This window comes from Tinamus guttatus, unplaced genomic scaffold (genome assembly GCF_059628265.1).
Source record: "Tinamus guttatus ecotype Peru unplaced genomic scaffold, ASM5962826v1 Tinamus_guttatus_pri_ptg000260l, whole genome shotgun sequence".
Taxonomy (NCBI): Eukaryota; Metazoa; Chordata; class Aves; order Tinamiformes; family Tinamidae; genus Tinamus; species Tinamus guttatus.
In genome coordinates, this window is record NW_028288794.1 from 3,779,472 (window position 1) to 3,795,295 (window position 15,824).

General features: G+C 40.2%; 1 protein-coding gene across 2 annotated transcripts in view; it reads left to right on the forward strand.

Annotated features, from left to right (window-relative positions):
• Positions 1–13,246, forward strand: part of ZNF385B (zinc finger protein 385B) — a 112,707-nt gene extending 99,461 nt beyond the window's left edge. The window contains exons 5-8 of one of the 2 annotated variants that reach the window (XM_088527004.1): positions 8,512–8,757; positions 10,013–10,191; positions 11,190–11,291; positions 12,979–13,246. In XM_088527004.1, coding sequence (XP_088383130.1) covers positions 8,512–8,757; positions 10,013–10,191; positions 11,190–11,291; positions 12,979–13,197 — 746 coding nt within the window. In that variant the 3' untranslated portion in view covers positions 13,198–13,246. Of the gene's footprint in view, positions 1–8,511; positions 8,758–10,012; positions 10,192–11,189; positions 11,485–12,978 lie in introns of those variants that run through there. The other variant, XM_088527003.1, reaches the window with a different exon arrangement.
• The last annotated feature ends 2,578 nt before the right edge of the window (positions 13,247–15,824 follow it).

The following is a 15,824-nucleotide window of genomic DNA, read 5'->3' on the forward strand; positions in this document are numbered from 1 at the left end:
TATAAATCCAAGCAGCATCCAAAATAGAAATATATGGAAAAATTACTTCCTGTTGAGTGTTGCTAGGGGAATGCAGGATATGGAAGGAAACCGGGAGAACAAGAAGTTGATTCGTTTGTTTTGAAACAAAAATCGAAACATCCTGCATCTTTAAAAAAAAAAAAAAAAAAAAAAAAAAGGGGGGGGGGGGTGGCAAAAATATGCTTTCCATAGCTACCACTTTATTGAATTAAAATGAGAAATATGCTGTATTTCCTATAACATAAAAATTATGTGTACAAGCAATAGGTTACTTATTTTCAGAGACAGCTAAAATATTTTCATGCCTTTTAGGCAAATTGTATTTGAAATGCAATTTATTGGTCAAATCTTGAGGGCATGACTGAATACTCACAGTACTCGGGCAAAACTGGTGCTGAAATCAGTGAGAAGGCACAATTAGAGATGTCATTTAGCTGAAATGAAGATGAGTGTTTCCTAGTTGACTTCAGTGGCAGTTCTGCCTGGGCAGGTAGTGAATAAGTAGTTCAGAGGCAGTCCCATGAGAATATACTTGCATGCGGAATGTCAGTTCTTCTTGATTCATTTATTTAGACACCCATACATTTTGTATTGAGTTCCGAAACACTTTAGCAGCTGTGGGTAGAATTTTCAGATTATTTTGCACAAACTGCAAGCGAAATATGTTTCTAGTAATATATTTGAGTCATAGGCGGAGGAGGAGGCATTACTTTTATAGTTTAGGAAATGAACCAAGGCTTTTATAAGTAGAAGTGAAGGATGCCAGAGCTGAACACAATATGTTTGTTGTAATCTGAGTATTATATTTCTAAACATTCCTACATTATTAAAACATTATAAAGACAAATAAAGTACAAAAGAGAAGGTTTGCACCTAGGACCTCTAAAATAAATGTGACATAGTCTACAGTGTGAGTGTAAGATTAGCTTTGCCGAGATAAAAGTTCATAAACAGTATATCAAGCTTTACCCAAATTGTATTGTAATTGTTTAAATATATGTTTATTTTTCATTCCGGTCAATACAAAGTGGCATGACTTAGAAAAAAGGAAAGGTATATTTATCTTTAAAAGAAATTTGGCTGCTGCATAGCAAAAGAGCCCAGCAATGCCAAGTTGTACGGATACTCTCACTTTTTTGGGTACTCCTTCAGCTGAGGTCTGGCCTTGCTAGACACTGTGTATGGTTAGAAGATGTCCCTTAGTTAGATCCAAGTTGTTTTCAGCTGTGGGCAAAGTAGTAGATCCTTCAGATGTACAAATTTCTATTTAAAAATTTCCTAAGCTGTTGTAATAGGGATGAGGTGTGAAGCAGAAAAAATAGACGCCTGCTACATTCACTCAGAAGATGGTGTTTATTTGTAAGTGAACTAATTTTTTCCAGTGCTAACACACTGGAATGAGGTTGACCCTAGTTAACCAGCAAACACAGTGTTCAGTCTGAAAGTTGTAAAGTAAGAGCAAAAATATATTAAATCTCTTGTTAAATGAGGAAAAGAGAAGTATGACATCAACTAGCAGTCTTTTTATATATTAAAAAAAAAAAAAAAAGGCATGGGAGTATCGGAAGAGCCCCTGAAGAACAGAAGTGATAGACTGTGATGGAGCTTTTCTCAGGCCTGCAAATTCCTACCAGGATGCCAAGGAGCCAGTTGGGCGAACGAGTGGCTGGGGTGTTTTTAAGCTCTGCAGCCCAGGCGGTGGATGTAGCCCTGCAGCCTTCGGTCTTTCCGGAGAGAACAGGGAAGGAGCAAATCTCTTCTGTTGGTTTTACTACCTGGGAAGAGGGACAAAACAAAATGAAGGAATTACAAATGCAAAAAAGCAGAAACGGAGACAGGCAGGTCAAACAGAGACACAAAATGAGCTTGCTGCCATATTTGCTTCAAATGTCCCAGGTAGTACTTTGGCTAACAGTACAAAATCAAATCTTGTTCTTGAGCCTTATTCTTCTGGACAAAGAAATTGTAGTGTGTTGAAACATAAAGTAACATGTTTTGAAATGTGGTATATAATTGGTATATGATAGGTTGGTATATAGTATCTTTTATATATATATAAATCTTTGGTATACAGTAAGTTTTGTGCTGTCCATTGTTTATATGCCTTTTATGTATATTCCACCATAGCTTTTTTTGGTGTGGGCATCTTAATATTTTCTGATTCTCATGAGGCGGCTTTCCTATGAATTACACACATTCAGGCCTTCCAAAACAAACCTTTATAACATGGTGTCTGCAATCCGATTAGTAACAAATATTTTTGTACTCTAAAGGAAGCCTGTTGTTTTGTAAGAAATTCCCTAGGGTCTTTGGCATGTCAAAGCAAAAATACACTAGCTAAGAAATTAATAAGTGTGAACATCAGTGCTGTAAGGTGGCCAGACAAGTAACACTCCTCAAATGAAAATGATGCTTTGGCTCTGCCAGCTGAGAGCGGTGCTGCAGTTAATCTAATAATCAGGGTAGCTGCAGAGTTAACTCAGTATTTCAGAGCCATCCAAGCATTTCCCAATGCAGCTTCAGTATCACCACAATATATGTTTTAGCTTATTTCAATGTACAACTGTTTTTGAGATGCAAAGGCTGGTAGTTGTAGCTTCTATTTGGTTTTATTGTTTTCATATAAAAACAAAATTGTTTTTCTTAGAATCTGCCAAATACCGATTTCATGAAACAATCTTTCAATTGTACAAAACCTGGCCTTTTGTCAAATGGGTTCAAAGTACAAGGGGGAAAGTTTTTACAAGACCAAAGGTAAGGAGGGAGTTACAGACACGCTGTCTCATTTGCATGTGGGTTTCTTGTGGAGTTTCTCTAGAGCAGAGCCTTGCGGGCTTTGCAGCTCCATTTCTCCATGGACTGCACAACTGGGCAGAACGTAGGTATTCTGTCTGACACCCATGAGAGTCTCATTATTGAGCAACACAGGGATAAAACAAGGTTTCGAAATTCCTTATCGAAGTTAGCTAACTCTGTCTTAATGACTGTGAAGAAATCATGTAATGCTCTTTGTTTGTGTTGAATGCTGCCAGGGGTAGGACAGAGTGCTTATGAATGCTGCAGAGGTTGTGACCACTGATGACTTGATTGCTTTCCTGCTATTGCCTTTATGGCACATATTACTCATAGTGTTCATCCTTTTTCCATAAAAAGGATAATTAATCGCTCAATGCATGCTTTATTTCTTTATAACAGCCAGCAGAAGATAAGATTTTCCAAGAAGAAATTTGCCTTTTTTTTTTTTTTTTTTTTCTGGAGCTCTTGTCTGCTTTGCTATTCAGTAGAGATTTTCCAATAGGAGAGGAGAGCCCTTCTTGCCTTCTGGTAGTCACCTCCTTCTTGCATGTAGTTGTAGTTAATGTGCCTGGTTTTCTTTGCTATGCGGTTGATCACTCAATGTGATTTATTGACCATGTGATTTATTTCCTTTCTCCTTCCATGTTGCTGTTGCTGAATACAGCCCCATATTAGTAGTCCTAGCTGGAGCTGTTGGAAATTGTAGGGAGAACTTTAAAATCGGTTTTGCTCGGAACAGCTTTGCTGCTTTTGCATGCTTCACCGCAAAGTCTGCATTAGTGTCCAAAATCAGCACTTGAAATTAATACTAGTGTTCTGTGGCACAGCTTGTGTGAATTCAAGGGTGTCATGATACAATCTTTGCCTTACATTTCCAGAAATGGCATAAAGCTGTTAAGTATCAGTGCTATGAAACCCTCTAAATAAAATGGAAACCCTTTTTGGAAATCAGCTGGGTTTTAGTTATTGCAGGAAATGGCATATTCAGAAATTCATTTAAGTTTTTCAGAGTCATCAAGGTGTGCCCGTTTTAGAAAGTCATTGCTTCAGCCGTAACGTGGATTTTGTAATGTGCCACCACAACCACGACTGCTAATGCAAAAGCCTTAGCACCTGGCCATGCGTCAGTTTGCTATGTGGTAGCAGAGCACAGATAACCGTTCGCTGATCGAGTTACACGTTAAATTATTCTGTTCATTTTCTTGTCTCCTCACACGAAGGAAATTGCATTGCAATTCACATGGCCCTTTCCCTCTGTTTTTTGCAATAAGAGGAGGAAGGCCCAAGTAGTCACTGTTTTTCCCAAAGTAGAATCATGAATATCCAAACTTCTGAAAATAGTTTTTCCGTTACGCTCTTTTAGCAGCAGGCAGTATGTTTTGTTATGCAGGCAGGTAGACAAATGCTAAAAATAAGCCTCCATTTCTAGGACAGGGAACTATCAAATGAGCCTCTGAAGAGCCTTGGTGAGGGGTTGCCTAGAGCAGTGGAGGGTGATTTGCAATTTTGAAGTCTGCTTCTGCGCTACGTGGCCTGAGCGTAGGGACATAAGGGGTGGGATGAAGCTGGAGCTCGGCAGCAGGAGTCGTAAGCAGGACTTGACCCTTCCCCATGGGGCACAGATGCCCCTGCAGCCCTTGGGGTAATTGTCTCCTATCTGTGAAATATTCCTGATATGCTGGAATAAATTAATTTTTTGAAATGAAATATTGCATGTCTGCTTTAGATCCTCTAAAAAATTTTATAATCTTTAAGCGTCTGCAAGAGATGTATGTTGCATGCAGTTATTTTTCTTATGACTGTAGTAGAACTCTGCATCCAAAAGTTGATGACACAGATATGACAGAAGAGGCTTCTATTAGTGTATTGTCTTGTGCATCATCTTTGCCTTGGATAAGTCTTTAATTTTATATCAATTGGTAATTGAACAGGCTGCTGGGAAACAGAAAATTTATTGTAGACTTTTGTTTTGCAGGTACAGAGGATTTCTTACCATGTTAATTTCTAATTTATTTATGCTTTTTTTTTTTTTTTTACACTTTACTTGTGATGGCTATCCCTATTTTTTAGAAATCTGAATTTTGAGGTTGCCTTTCTACTGAAAATAGCGTGTATATTTTGGTCATGAAGTCCAAATTGCCTTTTGCCTTACTCCTTTGCCTAAAACATATCAAAGTCATCACTCATAGCCAAGAACAGAGGGGGAAAAAAAAAAAAAAAAAAAGTGTTTTCCTAAGTCTAGAAAGCAATACCTATATCACATTTGAGTGCCATAAGAGAACATTTTAGAATATAAATTTCTGATGCGCATAAATATATGTATGAGGATATATTGTAAACACCTTGCAGAAATCACAAAGCAAAACAAGTGAATTCCTTGAAAAGTACTTTGAAAATCAAACTGCTTAATGGAATGGCAAGGAGAAAGAAAAGCTCTTTTTTACATTCTGCACCCCAGAGAGTCCCTCTGCACAGTCTCCCCGAGCCCTGGCCTGTGCGTGGGGGACAAGGTGTTTGCCTTCAGTTGTTCACCAAGAACCGAGAAAGAATATAACTGAAAAAAGGAAACGTGTCTTTGTGCTTGTGCTGCAAGTGATCCCCACTGTCCTGGGGAAGGTCATGTATGGTATCATTTTTACAGCTTTAAGTTAAGAGCAGAACCCGTTCCCTTAGCTGGGTTGGGATTTCCCTCTAAATTGGGTGGTGGCTATTGTAGGAAGAGTGGCCTAATCTGCACATAATAAATAATTTTAAAGTGATCTTAAGCTTTGGGAAGTAACTAGAAAGGTTGAGCATGTTAGATTTTATCCTACTGTGTGTTTTGGCTCTGTGTGAAGCACAAACCTAAGTTGTGGCAGTGCTAATTAGATTTTTAGGAAGAAGTCTTGAATTCTGGTGTGGTGCTGACACAGACTGGAGCTAAACAGCCCTGAATGCATAAAAACAACTTCAAAGCAGCTGAAACAATGGAGGCAGGAGGCAGCAGCACTCGCTATTGCAGCGCCCAGAGCAGGACTTAACTAACTTGCTTTATTTTTTCCCTGGGCTCTACTTCAAAATAAATTCAGGCTTCAGTAAGAACCAGTGATTTACTTCTCTGTAGTCTTGAGGAAAAGGGAAACTTAATTTAAACAGCTGGGCAGTCGAGGGACCCGGCACTCGGGGGCTCCTTAGTCTTGTGTGGATGGGACGAGTCTGGTGCGCTTGGGCAAGGAGTAGGTGAGTGCAAATTTGGGCCTATTCTCCTCTCCCCTATCCTCAGCTCTTGCCTTCAGAACCAGCAGGTGCCCTACAGCCCCATCTGAGCATCCACTCGTGTTTTACAGGGTGATTGCCATTGTATAGGTGTGTTCAGGCTTAGGCAGCTACGTTTCTTGTTTCTGCCTGGAGGTATTATTTCCTAACTCTGTGCTATAAATATCCCCAAAAAAGTAATCTTTTTCATGCTTCATATATACATAGCATCTGTGTTTTTCTGTGTTTCACGCAGTTGAGTATTTGGTAGACTTTTCTATCTCAAACCTAACAAAAGTAAGTAGTGGCGTTTTGAACTCTATAGCTTGAAAGCAGTAAGATGTTATTTAAAACCCACTTAGAGATCTGTAGCTTTCTGATTTTTAAAGCCAAAAAAACACAATTCTGGCCTCACTGGAGTGCTAAGTAGGCACTTAGCTCCGTGGACTTTCTGGGGGAATTAAGCTGTATAACAATGTTACAATTAGGATTTGCAAAGATGTTCTCATTAAGCATTTAGAGTCGTGGAAAGAAATATTAATTCGTAGAGGCGCAAATGTCTTTCTATATATGCATATATCATCGACACGGTTGAGTGTTTGCTGGTGTCGGGAAGCTTTCTGAAGGAGGGAGCGAGGATGTGACCTGAGGTCCTTCCCAAGAGCTCAGGAACTGATAGAATTTTGCCCAACTGTGTGCTACTGACTTCTGCCTGATTTTCTAGATATTTTCTTGCCAGGTTGTTGCACATTTACATACTGTACAATATCTCAGTATTATGAATAGTGAAAACACTGTAAATCTGGGGAATATTTTGAATATTGAAGTACTACATCAGCTGGCATTTGAGGCATGGAATTAAATCCCCCTTAATAGCAGCTGGCAAAGCGAGTGGAAGTTGGAAATGAGGTTTGCCATTTCTCTGTCATCTGTTAAATCCAGCAGTGGAAAACTGCCACTGCGTAATGTCCTACGTAAAATGGATCTCACTGCTTTGCTCAGGACCTCGGTCCCTAGGCACTTAATGGCAAAGCAAAGTGAGGTATCTTGAGGTATAAAGTATAAGCAATGAGAAGGAAAAAAAATACACAATGTTAGAGCTATTTGAATTTCTATCTTTTCTGAGAAAATAAGACCTAAGCATGAACTTTAAGGACATGCTTGTCTCCATCATCACACACACTCCTCTCTCTATACTTTGTGCATATGTCATGCTTGCTTTGTGCTTGTGCTGCAAGTGATCCAACTGTGATTAATCCTAAGTGCAGAGCTGGCCTTTGGTATTTTGTTAATCTAAGAAAGAAAATGTCAAGGCTAATATTGGTTGGTATCTATGAAAATTAGTTATCTAGTCCTTTTCCACTTACAGAAGAACCTTAAAAAATGCAAACTCTCAGGTGTCAGTGTTATCTAATCAATAGAATTGAAATTCTGTCAAGGTGACTTCTTTTTTCTTCTGACAATGGCAGTTTATTCAGAGAGATAACAGGTCCCAGTCCTATGCAGGCACTTTTTGTGTCCATTCTGTAAGGGTTGCTCACACTAGAAGCACTGTATTTTCCTGTTCCCATCCCAAGTTCTTTATGGGAAAATTTGCTTTCCTGCTGATGATTAGGATGGCTTGTGGCCACAAGGCCTGCAACTGAATAGCTTAAAATGCAGTGAACTCCAGTAGGCAACACATTGCCAAGGAGCAAGATCATTATGCAGTGGAATACTGGCGCTGGCCCAAAGTCCCTTCTAAGAATCAGTTAGGACATTTAATCTCACTGCCTTGCGATCCCCGTCTGTAAAATAAAGTAATACCTGCCTGCCTGTCCCGAAGGAGTCCAGATTATTGATTAATGGTTGTGAAGTGATAAAGGAATGCACTGAAGGTGCATCAGAGCCATCAGGTCTGTGAATGTGTGCAGAATTATTCTTTGAAAAAATCTAAAAATATTAGCAGCTGTGTTCATGTGGATGGTGTAGCACTATATTCAGCTTCTGTAATTGAAATGAGGGAAATGATATATCAAGTCTTCCAGTGTCATGTGAGTGGCTTGGTGAATTTTGTACCATTCCAAAGGCAAATATATTGCTTTTTCCAAAGTATTTTTACAATTGGTAGGACAGAGCCTTGCACGTTCAAGGGCTTTCCAGCCTTTCACCTCAGTTTCCTCAGCTTCTTTGAGGGCTCTTTTGGGCTCCTTTCGGGCTGCCCAGACCTCCAGCAGCTATTGTGAATCTGTCAAGGGAAGAGTCTTTGGTACTCACTGCTATCCTGGGGTCACCCCTTCCCCCAGATTACATGCATTTCATGGTAGAGTTTTAGCAAGTTTCATGGATATTGCTGTCCTGCATAAAACAGCTGAATTACGATCCTATTGTGCTAAGTTAACTAAAGCCACAAGAACCACAGATCTCTTTATGATTTGTTGTGTGCAGCATATGATCATATACATATTTTTCTACTTTTAGAAGATAAAGGGAAAGCAAAATCCAATAGTGTGAGTCAGCCTCCCAGCACAGAAGTGGGTCCTTTTCTTCCCAAGCCCGGAGGGGCAGCGATGGCACCTGCAGCCTCTACCCCATCCTCCAAGAGCACAAACGGAGCTCCTGCCACAGCTTCCGAGTCGGAAGAGGAAAAAGCCAAAAAACTCCTTTATTGTTCATTATGCAAAGTGGCTGTGAATTCCTTGTCACAACTAGAAGCCCACAATACGGGTAAGTATGTATACTGCACAAGTGGGAGCTGTGAGTCGTTTTAGGAAAAATGAGTGTAATAAGCTGATTTTCTGACACTGTTGTAGCCACACTTCACTGAAGGGAGTCTTTTAATGAAAGCTGACGTTGTCAAGTTACAGAAATGTTCCTGTTAATGGTAATAGTATTTGATGTTTTATTGAAATTCTCTAATGATTTTTGAAACATCATGTACTTCTGTAAGATTTTAACTGACAAAATCATATACCTAATCACCTAATCATATACCATCATGCCTCCGTAGCAGCTTCCATAAAACCAAAGTTCCGTAAAACCAAAGTTCAAATGACAGTTCTGTATCTCTTTCAGTTCTCATTTCTTTTAAGGCAGGCTCTTTACATTTTCTAGCTGTCTTGGAATCTTTGATATTTTCTTCCCTCATTCCACACATAATTCCTTTAAAAGATCCCAAACAGCAATTCCTAATGTCTCTTCCCTGCTCTATGATGTGCTGGTGATGGAAAGCCAGTTAACAAAGAGAAGATGGTTTTACAGGTGTAGCCAATTCTTCAGATGGCCAAAGCAGACATTCCTTCCAATTAAAGATGCTGAAGGACTCCATCATCATCACTTCTGTTTGCATCTAGTGATATGTACAGCTCATGTAATATGTACATATGACAGATATGTAATGGTTCCCACAGGCACCATTAAGTGTTGGAAGTTTAATATACATTTATTTTCCCTTATCTGTACTGGAGATAAAAAAGCCCTGGTGACTTCTGCCTAAAACTATTCTTACCGTGATGAATCTAGAGGATTTTTCCTCCACATGTCCCCCAGTGAAGGGGCCGTAGGCTGTGCAGGAGGGCTGAGTGACTGCAGTGGTTGCTTTTTCCTGCTTGGATAATGCCCATTTCCTGATGTGATCCATCAGCTACATGGGTTTTGGCAGAAGAATATTATAATATGTGGGCCATACAGCCAGAAACTGTGCTTAGACAGGGAGACAGTGTCCTGGGTGCTTTTATTGACTCTTTTTGTAAAAACCTTTGTTCCACTGTTTGGTTTCCCTTTGGGTCCAGGGATGCTGGATCTGCGCTGAGCAAAAGCAGAGTCATCATTAATCTAGATTTATTGGTGTATTAATCTAAGTTTTCTGGTGATTTTTAACACTTCTATCTTGAAGATGAACACCTTACAAGAAGTCCCAAGACTAATGACCACAGTTTCATGTTGCTGTTTATTAACTAATCTGCATTTGCTTGTCCATCAGGCTCCAAGCACAAGACAATGGTTGAGGCTCGAAATGGTGCTGGTCCCATTAAGTCTTATCCCAGACCTGGATCCCGGCTGAAGGTTCAGAATGGCAGTAAAGGCTCAGGACTGCAGAACAAGACATTTCATTGTGAAATCTGTGACGTCCATGTTAACTCAGAAATTCAGCTTAAACAGGTAACTTGTGCGTCTCTGAGGTTTCGCCCTTGTTTTAGCTCTGTTGCAGTACTGTAGGTTTCCTGTGGGTTTGTGTGAAGATATTTTGGTAAAAAATTAACTCAATGGAATGTTTTCCATCATCCCAGAACTATTTCTTAAAAGTCACCTATTTTTTTTTTTTCGTCTGGGGAAAAAAAAAAGGGAAGGTTGAGAGCTGTAAAGCAGAAGAGGAAGAGGTGTCAGAATCAGCAAATAATATAGTACATGTACTTTAAAAGTTTGTCATAGCTCGGGGGAGTATAGATTTGAACTTTGCTGTCCCAAATGCAATAAGTCCTGAGTTGAGCTTCCCTGAATTCCTCCTTCAGTGCTTTTCTAATCTGCTGGGATGTTTTTTAATACTCAGTGAACATGAGAGAGAGAATGTGCCTTGAATTTTAGTTCAAGACTAAGTTCAGCAGGAGGATAACACATTCTAGATCTGTCTGTACTGCGTAGTACCGTACAGTAATGTTATCATTAGCCCTGGAGGCAGCACAGCTATAGCAACACAAACTTCTGCTCTGTCCAAGCTAATTAACCCCAGGTTCAGACCTCTGCCAATTCAGCTGTGCTGCATCTGATACCCAAGCTGGAATCTCTTAACTGGATGGTGCTCTGCTATGTCAATGTGTCCTGTCATTCAGTTTATTCAGTTATCTCTAAGGCAGTATTAAGTTGCATGACACAGACATAGCCCTGCTTACTCGTTCTCCCTTCAGTTAATACTGAATTATGTATACAACTGGAACAGCATCAGTAGGAGAAACTGGAGTGTACGTATACTCTTGTTTCTGAATATCCCCACGAGCTAGTGATTACAGTGTTATCAAAGCAAAATTCATCTTTATGTTCTCCAAAGCACCTACTTTATCTTATGAGCAGAGACTTAAGCATATCCTGCTAATAAATCAGTTTTAGATCTAAGGCTGAAAAATGTTTAAACAGCTAATTAAATGCGGTGATATTTATTTCAGCATATTTCCAGCAGAAGACATAAGGACAGAGTTGCAGGAAAGCCGATGAAACCTAAATATAGTCCCTACAACAAACTTCAGCGCAGCCCGAGTATTTTAGCAGTAAGTATTCTTATTTGTCATCACTGTCTGTGTGAATTTGTGACCTTGGGGACTCCTGCACAAAAACAAGAACATGACAGACCTGACACTTCCAGAGTTTCTCCCCCTGCAGGCTGAGCCTGCACTGGGATCAGATTTTAAGGTAGTTATGCATTCTGTCTGCTCAGTCAGAGGCACTCAGACAGCAGCGTGAGGGTTATTTACTGCTAGGACGAAAGGAGTAATCAGCAGAATGCAGAATGAACCGTGTGCCTGGTGGAAAGGTGGGAACTGTGCTGCATTAATGCACCTCTCCTTAAAGGCTGAAATGCATATACTCTTTTTCTGGGCACTTTAGATAACTTCCAGTTATGATGGATGCTGTCAGGGAAAACGATGTCAGGTCTTAAAATCTAAAAATACTGATGTTCATCCTTTGCATATGAGAAACAGAGTGCTGGGTTAGATGTGCAAAGACGCTGTAAGGAGTTCAAGAGACCTGATGGCCTGTCTGCATACTTGGGTTATGTCTGTCACCAGATATCAAAACACGACTCCTGCATTCGTGGCCCCCAGCCATCCCCCTTTCGCACTACCTGCATTTCCAAGAATTCCCCAAGCTGGTTCTGCCCGTCAGAGGTAGACAAGGTTCAGACCAACTGTAGCTCACCAGAGACCATGTGTTTATTTGCTCTTGACTCAGCTTGTATTTTGTTCATTAGGGAAAAGTGCATGCCATCTAAGGTACAAAAACAATTTATAGCTTGTAAGGAGAAAGAAGCAAATATGTGTGTGCAAGAGTAAGCATGTGAAAAGCCTTTAAACTGAAATATTAATGTCTCTCCGTAATTGTATAGAGCTGAATGAAAATGCCATAGGCTTTCTCTATGTCTCCCCATTCAGTAGATTCTGCACATAGTAATCTTGTTAACTTTTGTAATACATCATTTTATAATGTATTGGGTAAGAAGAGACCTGCATAAACAAAAGAAGGATGTGAATATCTCTGCCCCCACATGAAACTTGCCATTTTCAGTGCAAATGTGCTGTATATATTCCTGGATAGTTTATTTTCACCTTGAGTGCCAGCACCATTTTGGTTATGAAAAATAAATGATAATACAATGAGAACAAACCTTTTACAGCATTGATCTTTATATATATATATATAAATAATATATATATATATATATATAAAATATAGATATCTATGTGTGTATATTTATAGAGAGAGAGAGGGGAAAAAACAAAACTGCTCTGCATTAACAGGGGAATAGCTGGCAGAATTAGTGCTGGTTTCCCATCTCTGACCTCTGTACTTCTCTAAAAATGTTTTTTTCAGATGTAAACAAAGGAAGAAAATCTAGCTTCTGCATTTCAGTCATGGTCATTTTTTGTTGTTTCTTGCACTGTAATGGCTTCTTTCATGTAGTGTTACTCATTTGCAAATTATGCTTCCTCTTAAACCCCACTGTGACTGCCCCTACCCTCAAGAGATTTATATGCATTTAAATATACAGTTTGGTTGCTTAAATTGCCCTGGGAATAAGAAAACATGGGTAAAATTTCAGAACAGCTGGAAACGGGAAAACGTGCTTTTGTGAAAAACCACAGTGTGCACTTTGTCAGGGTTAATGTTGCCCCTCATGTAAAACTGGGCATGGCTTTACACTGATATTTTTGGGTTTGTCCATTTGTTTCGCTGCAGGCAAAACTTGCATTCCAGAAAGACATGATTAAGCCGCTGGCACCTGCTTTCCTCTCCTCTCCTCTTGCTGCGGCTGCTGCTGTATCGTCGGCTCTGTCCCTTCCTCCCCGTCCTTCTGCCTCCCTGTTCCAGGCACCTGCGATTCCCCCGGCTCTCCTCCGGCCAGGCCACGGTCCCATCCGTGCAACACCCGCCTCGATCCTCTTTGCGCCCTACTAATTGCAGCGATATGAAGAAGAGATAACTCTGGCTAGTAGAAGGGGTAAAAAGAAAGGGGTCCGTACTTTAAAAAGTCTTTCGAAATGCCATCCAGTGTGACACCTCAACCAACCACACCACAAAATCCATCGCCGACTGGTACTGCGTCAGAGTAATAGAGTCTAGACTTGTAGAGTCTAGACAATTCTCTCTCTCTCTCTCTTTATCTCTTTGTCAGTGTCTCTTTTTGTTTTAATCCAAATAGTGGTTTACTAAAAACTCAATTGCTCAAAGAATTCTATTGGTAAAGATTCATGCATCTATTAATGGTGGTTGTTTTTTTTAAAAAAAATTGTGTATTATGCACCTTGGAAACAAGAAACATATAATATTTTCCTGACTGACTTGAAAACTAGGGTCTTCCTTGCTCGCACTTGTGTAAATAGGTCTCTGAAACCAACGGGGTATATTCTAGTGTGAAAACAGGTAGATGAACCAAGTGCTTAATTGTGGATAACATCTTAAAAATGAATGGCGTCCTTTTCTTTTCCATGTGCTCTTGTTGACAGGGATTGTGTACTGTCCTAGACCCCAGTGCTGGTGTATCTTGTGTAGTACTAAAGATGTATCTCACCTGTCTGATTTGAAAAATTTTAGTTTCTGTGCAGAGGTTTGGAAGCAATGCAGCCCTGAGGCTTTTTTTTAATTATTTGTTTTGTGTCACACTTTATTTAGAGAGATTAAAAATAGAAAGCCATATAACATGTAGTTAAGATTACTACTTCTTTGCTACTTTCATTTAACTTATTTTGTTGTTTCCTCACTGGTGTTGCTAAGCAATGTTTAAAGAGAAAAAAAAGCTTTACAATTGCACATTAGCACAGCTCCCATGCATTGTTCGGGAAGACAATGGATCCATGTATTTGTACGTAAAGATCCTTTTTCTTCATTTCTAACTAGTTTCCTTTGTAACAATGCTACATAATGTTGTGGCTCCCTAATGCAATAATGTACAGAACATAAAATATTTATAATTGACTGTCTTTTCTGTTTACTAAATATATTGCAGTAATGCACCACCTCTCTTAGCTCCCCAACCCTTTTATAAAGGTGATGTCAATATGTAGTACTCAGACTGAGGTCATTACGTGATAATGGGGACAACAGGTGGAAGAAAGAAAAAAAAAAAGAATTAACTTTTAGAGCATCTTTATCTGCAATCCATAATAGTAAAATGTCTGTGTATTTTTTTAAATGTACCTTTTCAATAAAAGAATAAGAAAAATATAGATGCTTCTTGTGTTTATTAATTAGAGGAGGGGAAAAAAAATGCCTGGAACAAACAAACATAGCAAAGAAAAGTCTTTAGGACCCAGCAAAGCATTAAAGTTGCATTAAAGTATAATTAGAGACCTGGTATTCCCTTACATCTTCATGTCTATTCCTGCTACATCTTGTTACAGCCTTGGAGGGGCGCAGTTCTGTAATAGGGCTCTAGACGTTGGGTGCTTGGGAGGCTGAAAGCAGCAGTGGAGCCGGGCGGGCGATGGAGCCGGGTGGGTGATGGTGACCTGTCTTTCCCTGCCTCCGAAGGCTGCCATGGGTTGTGCCTGTCTCACGACGGGCTGTCTTTGAAACCAAGACATGGGAGCAGGTCCCTTTGCAGAAGGCACCTGCTAAAGAGCTTGAGTTGTTCCGCAAAAAACATTTCTTTGTCATTGCAGAGTGAGAAGAGTTAACTGTTAGGCTGTCTTGATTAATACAAAGCCGACAGGGCTGCTGCAAATCCCCCAAAGCCAAGGAATTAAAATGTCAGGAACTTTATAAACCAGAGTGTATAGAGCAACATATGCCCTGTGGTGGCAATGTACTTGAGAGCAGTAACTTGTGGGCCAGTCTCCATGAAGAAAAAAAGCAAATTCTCCTGGAAGCCCTTTTCAGCCATGCAAAGGACAAGGAGGTGACTGGGAATGGCCAGCATGGACTTACTAAGGGCAAATTGTGCCTGAACACCCTGGCTGGGTATGATGAGATAATTGGCTGTGGCCCAAGGAAAGAGCAATGGATGTCATTATTTGACTTTAACAAGACTTTCGACAGAGTTCCTCATCTACTTCTTTTAGATTTGGAGAAGAGCCAGATAAGGTGGGTAGAAAAGGTGCCTGGGCCACGAAGCTTGAAGAGGAACAGCAGTTTTCTGTCTGTGTGACAGGCAGGTATGAGTGGGAGTCCTCAGGGGTCAGTGACACTTAACAAAACATGCACACTGGGAAAGAGAGCACTCTAAGCAATTTGTGGATGGTACCAAATTTGGATATCTAATTTTTAACAGTGAGGGTGACAGAGCACTGGAACAGGCTGCCCAGAGAGGTTGTGGAGTCTCCTTCTCTGGAGATCTTCAAAACCCGCTTGGACGCAGTCCTGTGCCACGTGCTCTAGGTGACCCTGCATGTGCAGGAGGGTTGGACTAGATGATCTCTAGAGGTCCCTTCCAACCTTGAGCATTCTATGATTCTATGATTCCTGAGTCAATATCCTGAAAAGCAGAGCTGCCATTCGCAAGGACCTCAACAAGCTGGAGAAATGATTTGACAGGAACCTCATGAAGTCCTGGACAAATGCAAAGTCCTCCTTCTGGGGCAGACCAG